Genomic DNA, 14,883 nt, shown 5'->3' on the forward strand with positions numbered 1-14,883 from the left:
GAGGTGGTTGGCACCTCGCACTTTGGGTCCCATCAGTTTCTTGCTGTCACGGTTGGTTGGGTGGTTGACGTTGCCTTGGTGGAGGCGGTAACCAGAATTTGGGACTAATTAGAATGGGCAAGGTCTAGCCAGCCATTATATATCTGTGCGGATGGGAAGGTGTGTGCCCTGTACAATAAACAAATAAGGATTTTGCTGTAATTTCAAATATTAAGCATTTTTTCCCAAGTCTGTATTGTGCTGCAGGACATACCAGACTGACTGTTTCAACTGTCTCCTTGCGTATGCACAAAGCCAGACTAAACCACTAAGCCTGGCTCAGGAGCCAGTAGCCTTTGTGAGCACTATTGTAACATTAATTGTGTCCTGTGTAGCTTTTTTGCGTAGTATAGCATTAAGTTCTTGGCAGGTGACTATGCATGAAACAAGATATTTAGCTGGGTATTACTATTAAAGCTTCTGTCATGAGCATCATTAACGTAACTTATTAAGGTATATTTAAGTACACTTAAGTACTTTAAGTCCGTTTATTCAGAGAATAAATTTTAAAGTTGAGGTTTAGTTTTTTAGAACTGAAGTTAAGCATATGGAGATTAGCACTTTATGTTATTTTAAAAAATGAAAAAAAGAACAACATTTGTAAAATCAAACAGTTTCATTTGAGGCTTTAACTTCTTCGTCACTGTCCTCAGATTCCTGTACGGTGGAAGAAAATAACTGGGTGGTAACAGTGACTTGCTGCATCAAGTCCAATGTAGAAACTGCTGGATCATGAGATTATTGAAATACTTAGTGGAAAAGGACATTTTGAGTTGCACGTGTAGGGATTGCTTTGCCAAAGATATGTTGGTCCACTTAGATATAAATATATTACACAGTGTATAATACAGTTTTCTGTGGAAAGCACACAGAGTTAGAGCTGAGACAGGGGCGCAGTGTTAGTGGCTTGTTGACCACATGTTTGGCTTTATTTTAGAGCTTGATAGACAATAAATAAGCTTAGTGTTGCTAAGAGGTAGCAGGATCAGGAAAAAAATATATAGAGTAAATTAAATACTCAGCAGTGGAAGAAAAATGCACAATAAACTGCAGCTATTTGGATACTTGTATCATAAACAGAAGCTATCCCTAGAAAATATGCAACCCCAGGGCTCAAGTGGCATTTTGTCTGCTAATTCATTGTGATTATTGTTGAGCATTTGGTGATGGTATTTTTTTTGCTTCGACAGTGTGAATGTGGAAGATCAGTTCTGAAAGAGGGAGTATTTTAAACCAGACAAGAATACAGGGAGCAGCCAGTAGTTTATGAGGGGGTAATTTACCCTGAATTATTGACTTTAGTTATAATTGTCCATCTTCCCCTTATTACATCAGGTTTGTTTATATCCATTGAGGCAGTGACCTGCAAATTCAGCTTCTGAAATGCTCATGGATGTGATAGATGGAAGGCTCTGTCATTCCCTGATGCATTTCAGTACAAGTTTGGTTTAATCAAATAAGGACCTGGCTGTTACGTTTGAAGCAGGTAGATGATCCTTGGCTGGATTTGCAGATGGACACGAACGCGGGACTTGCTCCAGACACAACTGGGATTGCCTGGACCAGCTGGTGGCTTTGGGGCACAGGTGGATGTTTGCTGGGCTGGTGGTGGAAAGGCCGGATGCTGAAAGGTCAACTTGTATATATTATTAATATAGAGGTGGTGCGTTGACCTTGGCCAGCTGTTAGGTGCCCTCCCAACCTTGCTCTCGTTCTCCCTCCTCAGCAGGTCAAGGGAGAAAATAAGATGAGAAAGTTTGTGGGTTGCAATAGAGACAGGGACGTCACTTACCAATGGCTGTCATAGGCAAAACAGACTTGACTTGAGGGAAATTAGTTATTGCCAATTAAAATCAATTTAGATGCTGAGCAACAGATAAAACCTACACCAGCACCTCCCCCTTTTTTCCAGGCATAACTGCACTGAGCTGGGTTTAATCCTTTCCTGGCGGGTTCTGTGTGTGGAAGTGTCCCTAGGGATGGAGCTCCTTCTGCAGCACTGACTGACGGGTGGGATTTGTCTTTCTGGACAGGGACATTCATGGTTTGTTGTCTTGGAGCATGATCATATCTGCAGGACGCAACTCCTAAACCAACGAGATCTGTCACGGCGTTGCAGTGATGGTTTTGCCATCTCATGAGTGATGCAGGGTTATAAAACCTGCCGGCAAAGGGCGGTGGGAAGTATCTGTAACACAGCAGTGACTGTGCCTGGTCAGAATCCCGTACAGCTAATTAAAAGTATCGATCAGTGCCATGGTGTTTGGTAATTAATGAACTCTTATCAGTTAACAGAGAAGCTGTTTCAGCTCTAAGTTATCCTGCAGTTTCTGGTAGGAGTCTCTAAAAATGCTCAGAGTTTGCCAGACCTGTAAGAAGCAGCTCGTTGTGTGTTCATGTTTTTCATTTGTCTCCCCCATCAGAGGGAAAAAAAAGGCCTTAAAGCCTCAGAGTTCCCAACTTTGTCAAAGGGCTTAAGTGGAGGTGCGTGCTCGTGTTGTAACACTGGCTCGGGGTTCCATCCTGGGGCAGGGGCAGCACTAGAACAAACAGGAGAGAAGACAGAAGGGATAACACAGCAAAGATGCAAGAGAAAAGTCCCTTTAAGCCAGATTTGAAATCTCTCACCTTCAGAGAGCCTATTACAGTGTTGTGTACATCAGTCTTCTCCAACATTATCTGCTTGGTCACCATTTTCCACTCCATCTCTTCCGAAGAAAGGCAGCAAAGCGAAGGACAGCAGGGATGCTCCAGAAGTGCGTGTTGTGCGTGGTAGGAGCAGTTCCCCTCTCAGAATGTATCCTGCTTTTCTAGAGGACGTGGTGTCACCAGGGGATTTTCAGTCATATTTGTATGTGGAGTGTGCACTTACTGCTTTGTTTTTCAAAGAACACTTGGGCTACTTTAAAGAAATTATTTAGCTTTTCTTCTGTTAATGTGACAGCCTGCTTCATTTTTGATGCAGAATGAAAAAAATATGTCCTGAAGCTTTGAAAGGAGCAAAGGGAGGTTGTTAGAGCCAAAGAACACGCATTGTATAAAACAGACATTGGTGGTTGCCTTGTGTTTGTTGATGTATTGATTTTGACTGGCTTTAACTTCCTTTTTTCCTTTCTTTCATTGCAGGAGCTCCATTACTACCATTTACATCGAGGTCCTTCCGCCCAACAACCAGAGCCCTCCCCGCTTTCCCCAGCTGATGTACAGTCTGGAAGTGAGCGAGGCCATGCGGATAGGGGCCGTCCTGTTGAACCTGCAGGTAGCGATGCTCCCCTAATAAACAGTCCTTTTTGCATGGGCCATATAGGAAAAGTGATTAATTGGATAGTTCTAAACCTTCTTTTTGTGTTATCACAGAATGGACTGAGTTGGAAAAGAGCTCAGAGATCATCCAGTCCAACCCTTGGTCCAACTCCAGTTCATTGACCAGATCATGGCACTAAGTGCCATGTCCAACCTCAGTTTCAAAACCTCCAGGGTCGGTGAGTCCGGCACCTCCCTGGGCAGCCATTCCAATGCCTGACCACTCTCTCTGCACAGAATTGCTTTCTAATCTCCAGCCTCAATTTCCCCTGGCAGAGTTGAAGCCCATGCCCCCTTGTCCTATTGCTGACTGCCTGGGAGAAGAGCCCAATCCCCCCTGGCTAGAACTGCCCTTCAGGTAGTTACTTCCCTTCAGGTATTTATGTATGCTAAAAGGCTGCATATGAGAAAATAATTCCATGAATGGCTCAAAACTTGAAAGGTCTGTGATTTCTTACGTTAAAATCTCTATGTAGACGTTTGCTAGAAAATCAGAGCAGCTTAGAACCTTCTGCACCTAATTCACACGGAGTTTCAGTAAGAGTTTTGACACCCTGTTGTTTCTGAAAAGCATCTGAAGGTATTTCCTGCACTTGGTGTTGGTAACGAGTGCTGTTAACAGGCTGACAAAATCAGAGGTCCCTATACCGACTGACCACCCAATACTGCTCAGTGGAATCAGGGCAGCTCTTATCAGTGTGTGGCGCTGCGTGTTCTGCCCATTAAGTCAATGCATGGAAAAAAAAATGATCTAACCTCACTATGTGTGAAAAAAAGGAACTCTAATTGATGCAGGTGAATGGGGAAGTTTCTATTGATATCATTTGCTGATGAAAGATGGAGATTGTTAGGGATGGTTAAGCTGATACAATCACCTGCACTGAAGGGAGGACGACTCATTTAGCTCAGTGCTGCGGATTAATTTCTGGCGTATCTGTAATGCCTGCACTGGGTTTGGAACTGAAGAGCTGTGCTGGTCAAGAGCCGCCTTCTCCCTGCTGGGGAGACGCTGAGAAACAGAACCATTTGTATTGACTGGGCAGGTGCTGGAATATCTGGCTGAAGGATCTTTGGAGGCAGAAAAACTTGTAGCAGGTTTCAGCATTGAAGGGTTTGACGTAACTGAAATGTGGATAGAAAGTGAACCTCATTGTTGGAATAATCTGCTTTAATGTTTCAATTAACCCCAAACATTTTACCTAGAGTTGTTTTTCTCTTTCCTCTTCAAATGCTACATACCCAAGATACCAAAAAATGACCAGTTTGGGAAAGAGTGCAATACATCAGTTAGTTTTAAGAGCTTTGGAAATGCATAGAAAATGCTGTCTTCTACTTATGGCTATTGCTATGTACATTTATCTTATATCACTGACATGTGATATAGCTAGACAGTTGATGGAGAATACTTGATTGTTAAATCATGGGTATCTTTGGCTCTATCTTGGTGGATGAGTCAAGGACTGTATCTCTCGTAGGGCCGTTGTCCTGGACCTGAAACGCAGATGCTTTGTCTTTATAGTGCTCGTTCATCTGCCTCATTCTGCATTAATACGCCCATCTGTATTAAAGGATTTATATTGTGTGGAGTATATTTCTGTCTTCATCTTTTTTTATTCCCGGCGTAAAATTGGCCAGGACATTTTAAACATTCATAAACGGGGTATGAAACCTTGTCCTGCCTTTTCCAGGCAAATAGAAAGTTACCAAATAGTCATCTTGGGGTTTTTTGTGGAATTTTAACAATAGCTTAAGGTATTGCCAGTGTTCCACAGGTAGTATGGAATGCTATCAGACCTCACATGAATTTTCACACTGACCTTTTTGTTCATGAATAGTGTTAGCAATACGGCAAGTGTTTGGGACTTGGTTGGTGCAGGAGGGTTCAGAGGCTGGGCCTTTATGACTCTTTTAATGACACTTTGTTAGTGTTGCATGCAGTAGGAGGATTACAAAAGCTGGGAGAGAGCAAGCAAGTAAGTTACTTTAAGTATTTTAAATATTCCCAAGTTACCCAGTCTGAGGATCCGCAAAACATCACTGTCAGAAACAATGTAATTGCAGCTGGTTTAAATTTGCCTTTTAGTTGTTAAAATACATGTTCTAAAAACGAATTTTTCTTCTTTTCTGTTAAAATTTTCCATGCAGATGATGGAAAATTGTATTTTTTTATTGTACTATTATTTATTTTATACTGTGCGCAGTGGATTGTGACTGGTGTTTTAATTAACAACTTGTGAGATGAAGCTACGCGATATTAAATGATCTCCACAGTATTAATTTGTAAATAAACCTGAGAGTTTATTGCATGCCTGGCAGGTGTTTCTTGCTTCATATTCTGCCAGCTGTAATTAATTAACGTAATGCAAATAGCGTCGTTTTTCTGGGAGTCTGCAAAACAAATCAGACCATTATCGTGGTCCGGTTAAGTGCAGAACAAGGAAGCAACATGAAATCATTGTGTGCAGTTTATGAAGTCGCTGTACACCATTGATCTGGGACACTAATGGGTATAGATCGCTCTTTGCTTGTGTGTGAGTCTTCTATGTTTTCCTTAGGTACATAATAACTGGCTGATCTTTTAGTTTTAAGGAAAACAGGAGGTTTTTGAAGAAGTGCTAAACTTTTTCCCTGATTTTTTTGTTGATTGAAAAGTGTATTTTCTTTGGACATGAGGAGAAAATGAAATGAGGTAGAACCAGTCTTTGATTTTCTGTCGGCTGGGAGGTCTCGTGGTTTGTTAGGAGTGAATGTCAAGCATAATGAAACCTCTGAGATACAGCCTGAAATGTGAAGTGAGGACAGGGCCCCTGTGGGTACGGTGAGAAGAACACAGGGCACCGCTGGAGGCAGCAGCAGCCATGCGATTCTGCTGGGTTTAGGATCTGTGACAGTCCCACAGATGCCAGTGAGTCAGATTTCCTGCAGCCAGTATTTGTGTAATACTGTATTCTTGGCTAACGATTTTCTTTACCGAGTCAAATTCTGACCGTTTGTACGTTCAGCATAAGAAGGTCTGAATTCCACTCTCGGCCTCGCACCTCCTGTCGCTCAGGGCCATCTGTGGATGTTACAAACAGATTTTCTATGTTGTAACTGATGGTGTTAACGAAAATATTGATTGGTACTGGAATAAGTATACACCCCTCTGCAGAATTTAGTCAATACTAAATGTTATCCACTGCCGTCTGTCTTTTATGAGCAGTTTTCTTCTTGTTCAATCCCCTCTTCCATTTGGAGACCGCGTTGTCTCAATTTGTGCAGAAAGCCAACTGTGGCTGAGATGTTTTTCTACATCCACAGCTGTTTCCCTCATTACAAGACCTGTTGTCCTGTTGTAAAAGAAGATGAGATTGCTTTGGCATGCTTTGTTCTTGAGAAATTTAGTTTTGTGTTATCCGTCTCCATATTGTCACAGAGTCACAGGATGTGAGGGGTTGGAAGGACCCTGGAAAGCTCATCCAGTGCAATCCCCCCATGGAGCAGGAACACCCAGCTGAGGTTCCACAGGAAGGTGTCCAGGCGGGTTTGAATGTCTGCAGAGAAGGAGACTCCACAACCTCCCTGGGCAGCCTGGGCCAGGCTCTGACACCCTCACCAGGAACAAGTTTCTTCTCATATTTAAGTGGAACCTCCTGTGTTCCAGTTTGAACCCATTACCCCTTGTCCTGTCACTGGTTGTCACCAAGAAGAGCCTGGCTCCATCCTCCTGACACTCATGTGTCATCACAAGTGCTTACAAGTAATGTGGTTGTTAGTGGTTTTCTGGAAACTGAGCTTTGCCTGCCTGGTGTGTGATGTCCTGGCTCGTTCCTCTGTGAAAGATGGACCTTGCGTTTGCCCTTCAGCATGTTTGTCCTCCCTGAGTTTTCAAAGAAAACCGCTAATGGCTTTGAGATTGCTTCAGCCCACGTTTTTATACACTAGGATGAGTTTCATCAGGCTTTAATTTCCGCAGATGATTTCAAGATGCTCGATTTATGAACATACTCTCTGCTTTATTCTTTCCCTATTCTCATCTTTTACCCCTTTGTTGCCACAGTTAATTTTGTTAGCCGCTCGATTATAGCTGAAACACAACAAGTGTCGCCTCTTTGACCTTCTCAACATCACCCTTTCTGCTTTTGTATTGGGACAAGGTACCACGTTCCTCAGCTTTCCTCTGTCATTTAAACATTTCTGTGTTACCTTTTGCATCCTTTTCTGTTTCTGTTACACTTTTGCCTGAACTTTTTCGAACTCTGTCCCCGTGTAGTCGTGCTTGCTTTTTCTTTTCCAGATGTTCAGCCCAAAGATACACAGTTCTCGACTGTGGTCCGCAGGAAACCCTTGTGGAAAATAGATGTGAAAAAGGATGGTGGTTGAAAGATGAGAAACACAGAAGTGTACTCTCCTTACCTTCCTTCCAATTTTGACTTCTCTCCTGTTAAATCCTATCTGCCCTTCTTTGAACGTGTTGGTTGGCCTTCTTGCAGTTCTCATGGCAATGCTTTTATTATCTTCCTTGCAATAATGCGCTTAATCACTTTTGATTTTGAATGCTAAATAGTCAGAACTGCAAGACAGTTCAGCAGGTGATATTTTCTCTGAATAGCACCTGACAGTCTTTTTGTGGAAAAGATGTTTGTGCGCTTGACAAAAAAAAGTAATGATGACACAGCCACTTTTGGAACTAGATCATTCAAAGCTGAATTTCAAAAGGAGTTTACTCAGATTCTGAAAGTAGTTTGCTTGACTTCTGAAAAGCTGCTTTGTCAGCTAGTAGGTGGAATATACTTGTTTTGGTGCAGTTAATAGTCCTTCTGGAAGATCTCATCCTGATCTTCATGCCCCCAAAAGCAAAGTATTGGATGCTGCAAGTCTACGCTACTCGGTGGAGCATCAGCAAAAGGATTTGGATTCTGACAAAGTAACAGAAAGAAGGATCTGGATAAGAAGTGGAAATAAAGAATAGGAAGAAAGGAAACGCAGCATTCGGTCTAATCAGTCGGTAGCTGCACAAAAATGAAAGTAATAGAATAAGGTCTAAATTTCCTACTTAGGGTGCTCAGTGTTCATATGTAGCAGTAATCTGAAAATCTGTATTCAGGATATTGTCATTTCTCTGTAGGGTAAGAATTCTGATGTGCTACCGCTTTATTTTAAGTAGCCCATCTGTAATTCCCACCTTTGCCTTAGAAACAGCAACATGGGTGTCATTCCTGTGGAAAACTTTAGGAAAACTTCAGGGGTTAATTTTCCAGTTTATAAAGTGGAGGAAATAAGAGAAAGCTTTATAACTGACTGCGTTTTATCCTCTTTTCTCCTCAAGGCTTTTGATAGAGAGGGTGACCCTATAAGATACCTCATTCAGAATGGAGATCCTCAACAAGTTTTTAATCTCTCTCAAAGGTAAGTGGAAAACCCTTAGAAAATAGGCTTGTAACTTCTCAGTCAAGTGAATATGTGGGCTGAGAGCAAAAGAAGCAGCTGTAATCAGACAGACGCAACTCTTCCTTCGCTTGGCTCTTAGATATTTGTAAGAGCTCTGTGAATGATATTGCACTCCGGAATTTTTCACAGAGGACTATTTATTTATTGAAAACACTTCGTAGGTAAAACTCACCGAGGTGGAAACACTCTGTTTAAAAGAGTGACTAGGGATTAATTAAAACCTTATACTTGTCAGCTCTGGAATAATGAAAGGGACAATTTTTGCTTTCGTTTCCTGCCTTCGAGCATTTTAGTCTGTAATAGAAAGTCTTTTGAGCATTGTTTTAAAATCTCTTCTCCTTAAATTGATTACCAGCTTAAATAGAGTGAGGAAGAGAGGGCACCTTCTGAAATGACAAGCGCCAGGTGGGTCTGTGCCTGTCCCACCACTCTCTTCTTTATTTCACCCAAGCAGTTATTTTATACACTCTGAAGCATCTTCTTTGCAGGAGGAAGGGAGGTTGGTGAGCTGACATCCCATGGTAGATGATACAACATAAGTAACCTGGGGCTTATTTGTTCATGGTGCGGGTATAATTGCAAAAAATAGTTCTAATTAGGTGTGAAGGAGAGATGGTACTGAAACAGGTCTGTATATTCTGATTAAGCCCTGGGTTGCTGGCTATGATAAATCTCCCATATACAGAGAATTAAATCACTTATGAAACAATGTTAAAAATAAGCCAAAGAAAATCCGAAGAGATGTTCATGCTCTTATCCGTGAAGACCGATGGGTGCATTAGTAATAAACACTTGTCAGACAAGGACAGCTTGGAGAGAGGAGACATCTTCCTGGAGGTGGCGAGAGCAGGAGAAGCTGTTGGGCTTGGTTTTGTTGGTTGCTTAGGACTGGACTTTTCAGAGTGGATCAGGGAAGCTTTGCTTTGTTCATCAGCTCAGAGGGACCCCAGGGGGTCGTAGCTCCAGTGCAGATTCCTTGGGTTTTCTGCACAAGCGACACTAGAATTCCACCCTTTAACATGGAGAAACTCAGTCTGACCTGCTCTGGGGCCTTTGAAACAAGAACCGTGAGGAGCGAGAGATGCTCTGTAGGGGGGGGTCACTCAGCAGGTAGTTGTTCTGTATAGTTAGTGCTTATCACATTGCACAATAGAAATCTTGATAGTTCTCCGTACCAGAGAGACTTAAAAAATGTGTGTGAATTCGGGCCAACTTGTGGCTTGCCAAACCCACGGCCTGAAGGTATTGGAGAAGTGGGGTCCTCGGCAGCTCCCGTTCCGTCCAGCTTTGGATAGAAACGGCGTGGCCAGACCCAGAAGTCGTGTGTGAATTCACAGCTCTGAATTCAGTCAGAAAACAGGTAGGAAATCCCTGACAGGCTTTGTGTCCATGGGCAGTGTCACAGGTGTCACCTCCTGCATCCCACCCGGCCTCGATGGCCCGTCATGGGCAGCCTGACAGCCACAAACCCCCCAACCTCTGATCTGAGCATCCTGGCACAGCAGGGGTTGCAGCACAAACTCCTGTGCATTTGTCTTTTTGATCTGTTGCCTCTCGATAAAAAGGAGAGTGAGCTCTTTGAAGTGTTGTCTCGGCCGTGCTCTCCCGGAGTCTGTTTTCCTGGAAATGGTTTGTGCAAAGTTTTCTTCAGCCTTTTGCACGTGTTTTTCTAGGTGCTGTAATGTCTTCACGGGAGATGAAAGTAGGATTAATATTAACACATAGAGTTAATGTGAGTGGCATATTAAGGCTACAGGAATTTATCTTAACGTTACATAAATAAATTTTTAGATACCTTAAGGCCAAGGCAGAGAGCACGAACATGATTTTCTCTCTTATTGTCATCTGGATTATTCCATCCTGGAGCACGTTAGTTAATCCCTGTATAATTCCCTATCTGGCAGCTTGAGTACTGAATATTCCCAATTTCACATCTACCTGCTAGATCTCTTTTACCCTCAATATGAGGACCGTGAGGTGATTTTGTTCTTTCTTCTTTGGCAATGCAACTATCTATGATCTATTATGATAGCTAATTAATTTGCAGAAACACGTGGAAATCAGAAAATTGTTAAAATACAGAACAAGGTTTAGTAGTTCATGGCAGTTGATAATACATCTGACTTTCTTCAGCCCTCAAAGGGAGTTTATACCTTTCTCAGTAGAGTTGCTGCTGCTTCAACATCTCCTGTTTATCAATTATAAAAAGTTTCGTTTAAAAGTTAAATGGTCTTCAGTAATATAACAATAATGGTAATTGACCTCAGCCGAATACACCTTAGCAGAAGACAGTACATGGGACTGGAAGCAACACTGAGATAGGCAGTGTTATTAATTTGTCGCACACAAATTACAGGGTTTGTTGCTGCAAACCCACCCACTGCCTTTACACTCAGTGCCCTATTGTGAGCCATGTATACATGTAAAGGTAGGAATTTACTGGTAGTCTAATTGAAGTCTCAATAGCCTAATAAAACAATTATTAGTAGTCCAGTTATCATGACACTAATGCAAATAGCTAAAATTCCATATATATGTATGTTTTAGTATGTGCATGTATGTAAATATAAAATATGTATAATGCAATTTATGTATGTAATTTTAATATTTATATATGTATGCATACACATGTGTTTTAATGCTATACGGCTGCTGTAGGATACAGAGCCGTGGGAGAGGGGAGCTGCTTTGTTGTTGGTTTATTGGTGTTCTTGTGCTGGTAGAGGCAAAAATCAGTGTCAGTGTCTGAGTAGCTGGCAAATGGTTTTCAAAAAGGGCTCCTAGTAGACAGTATTTAACTGAAAACCTTTGATTTAATTTTCAGAGTAGGCAAGATACCCTTCTTTGAAGCATTTACATTGCTTCCTTTGATGGATGGCGTGGATTTTGAGGCCGTCCTCTGCAGGGACAGGAGTTGGACTTGATGATCCTTCTGGGTCCCTTCTATGATTCTATATATTTTTTTATATAATTGATATCATTATAGCTACATCTATATCTACATATATTCGTATTATTAAATATATGGCTATATAAAAAAAAAATCTAAATACACACGCAAACTTTCTGAGGTGTGTCCCTGGCTCTGCTGTTACACTGGACCCTTCCATGTGCCCTTTGGACTGGGTGGTGTTCACAGAATCCCAGAATGTCAGGGGTTGGAAGGGCCCTGGAAAGCTCATCCAGTGCAATCCCCCCTTGGAGCAGGAACACCCAGCTGAGGTTCCACAGGAAGGTGTCCAGGCGGGTTTGAATGTCTGCACAGAAGGAGACTCCACAACCTCCCTGGGCAGCCTGGGCCAGGCTCTACCACCCTCACTGGGAAGAAGTTTCTCCTCAAATTTAAGTGGAACCTCTTGTGTTCCAGTTTGTACCCATTGCCCCTTGTCCTGTCACTGGTTGTCACCGAGAAGAGCCTGGCTCCATCCTCCTGACACTCACCCTTTCTATATCTGTAACCATGAATGAGTCAGCCCTCAGTCTCCTCCAGCTCCAGAGCCCCAGCTCCCTCAGCCTTTCCTCACACGGGAGATGCTCCACTCCCTTCAGCATCTTGGTGGCTGCGCTGGACTCTCTCCAGCAGTTCCCTGTCCTTCTGGAACTGAGGGGCCACAACTGGACACAATATTCCAGGTGTGGTCTCCCCAGGGCAGAGCAGAGGGGCAGGAGAACCTCTCTGACCTACTGACCACCCCCTTCTAACCCACCCCAGGTACCATTGGCCTTCCTGGCCACAAGGGCCCAGTGCTGGCTCATGGTCACCCTGCTGTCTCCAGGACCCCCAGGTCCCCTTCCCCTACACTGCTTTCCAACAGGTCATTCCTCAACTTATACTGGAACCTGGGGTTGTTCCTGCCCAGAGAGGTGTCAGTTTGTTATGTACTTGACCAGGTTCCAGTAGACACCAAAACCTTGTAAATGAAGCACAGAGCTCTAGGGCTGGTCCTGGCAGTACCGCTTGTGCCAGGTCAGTTAGGCAGAATTTAGCTTGATTAGACGGGATTGTGAGCTCAACAGTAATACTTGAGTTCTCGATGGGATCTTTGGGTTGCAACACACGCCTCCAGCTGCCTTCCAGGCTTCGGCATCAGGAATTTCTGTCATCCTAGAGAAAAACATCCAATTTTTCTATTTGTCAGCAGTTACAGGAATTTGCACTTTCCAAACAGCATTTCTGTGAAATCCCGTTAGTTTTATTTTTTGTATATGTGGCTTCCAAATAGCCCTTCATTCATTGTCTTTCAAAATTGCCTTTTTAAAATCAATAATCACAATATCCCGATTTGTTTGCCACAGCATTCGTGCCTACATTAACCCGCTTTCGGCTGTAATAAAGCCTATAAAAGCTCATTAACTTGCTGAAAGGGAAACGTTTATGTAAGGCAAAAGTAGTGGAACAAAAGTGCTTGTCAGACATCTTTGAACTGTTGTGATAACATGGTGTGGTTTGTGTTTTATTCCTAGCTCTGGCATGCTGGCCTTAGGCAAGCCCTTGGACAGAGAAAGCACCGATCGCTATATTCTGATTGTCACGGCCTCGGATGGCAGACCAGACGGGGTGAGTTTCCCGGGGAAGGTGAACAAAATGGGCTCTTACAATATGTATTTAGGCACTCGAAGTAGTCTAATTGTAGCAGCTTTTGTATGGCTCTTGATCAAATATGTCTGTAATCTGCAGTAAGTTTGTGTAGATAAAGCTTGTGTATCACTGGAGGAATGTCCTTTGATCTTGAAGTCAAGTGGCCTTGCTGCTACTTCTGCCTTTTTGCTGTTCTTCAACAAGAACCTATGCAGTCAAGGTGTTTTGTTATTCAGATATGTGCATCTTCTATTTCTTCTCTGTGCTGTTAAATAATCAGTCTTCCTTCTTACCTCCTCCTAAAGATCCGTCACACAGGCAGCTCTGGTAGAGATTTGGGCTTTATCTCGTCAAATAGATGCATTGCGCCTTATTCAGAACTGACAGATGAAAGCACTGCCCCAGCTTCAATACTTTTAAGCCCTCAAGAAAAATCTGGAAAAGTGCCCACGCCACTTTAAAACCTTTTTATTAACGGGTATGCCTACTTCTCCTAAAGAAATATTGGCAGGTATTTCTAGGTCGTCTGTATTTGCAGTCATCAGGCATGCAGTGACCCCACAACCCAACAAACTACTGCTCCTCTTTGTGCCTAGTGTAACAAAACTGTGATTTTCAGTTTCCATACTAAAAAAATGGAGGGCTGTTTAATGAAACGTATTTATTTATCAGGCAGAGGCAATGGAATTAGGTTTTTCTGGAAGTTTGCAGCAATCCCAAGGGAGGAATTTACCACGGATGGATATTGTACAAGGTACATGAGAATGCAGCAGTTCTGCTGTGGAATAACAGCCTAGATGGAGGAGACGGCTTTGTGTATCTGACCTTAGGATTACAGTGAATGAGGGCGGATCTAAAGCGATATATCCACATTATCTGGGCTGTTCTAGGGGGCAGCGCTGAGGTTTGAAGCACAGAAATCTTAGAGAGTTAGCTATGGAGCGATCTTGAAAGCTCTGTGGCTTGCACCCTGCTCACCCCGTCCTCACCGCAGCACAAGAAAATCTGCATTATTTCTGGGGCATGTTCTGTTCTCTGTTTTAGCTGCTTCACTTTACTGGTATGCGTTGCTACTCAGTATTTACTCACATTTTTTATATCTTCCTCCAAGTATTGAGAAAGTTTTACCACCTTTATGCAAATCTGTGGCAATATGAAGTAACTATGACAGAGCCTACACCTTTTCCAATAGAAATCTGGTTACATTTATCTTCTGTAATTTATCTTAATATTTGTAACTTTGTTACTCATGAACTACTCTCCATTCTTGATAGCTACAAATTCAATTGTTTTAATCTTCTCTGGCTGTGAAATCTGAAATCTTGTGTTCTGTTGCTGAAATTCTCTCTGGGGCATAAAAAAAGCTACTGAAAGGGTATTTCTTCTTCCTTTCATTGAGAGATTCAGTGTCTTAGAACTTAACTGGATCCATTTTAACACTCAGAAGATAATAGGTGCTTTTGTAATACAAACCCAGTTAAGCATGCTGCTTAACATGAAATGGTTGTACGTAGGGTGAGATGTGGCTTTTG

At 42.6% G+C, this 14,883-nt stretch overlaps 1 protein-coding gene across 12 annotated transcripts in view; it reads left to right on the forward strand.

Moving 5' to 3' along the window:
- PCDH15 (protocadherin related 15) overlaps positions 1-14,883 on the forward strand; it is a 684,798-nt gene that overhangs the window by 535,258 nt on the left and 134,657 nt on the right. For all 12 annotated transcript variants that reach the window (XM_071811575.1, XM_071811571.1, XM_071811570.1 and 9 more), the window contains 3 exons: positions 3,166-3,298; positions 8,651-8,730; positions 13,237-13,330. In XM_071811575.1, coding sequence (XP_071667676.1) covers positions 3,166-3,298; positions 8,651-8,730; positions 13,237-13,330 — 307 coding nt within the window. The remainder of the gene's footprint in view (positions 1-3,165; positions 3,299-8,650; positions 8,731-13,236; positions 13,331-14,883) is intronic.

This window comes from Patagioenas fasciata, chromosome 8, assembly GCF_037038585.1.
Source record: "Patagioenas fasciata isolate bPatFas1 chromosome 8, bPatFas1.hap1, whole genome shotgun sequence".
In the NCBI taxonomy this organism is placed as follows: Eukaryota; Metazoa; Chordata; class Aves; order Columbiformes; family Columbidae; genus Patagioenas; species Patagioenas fasciata.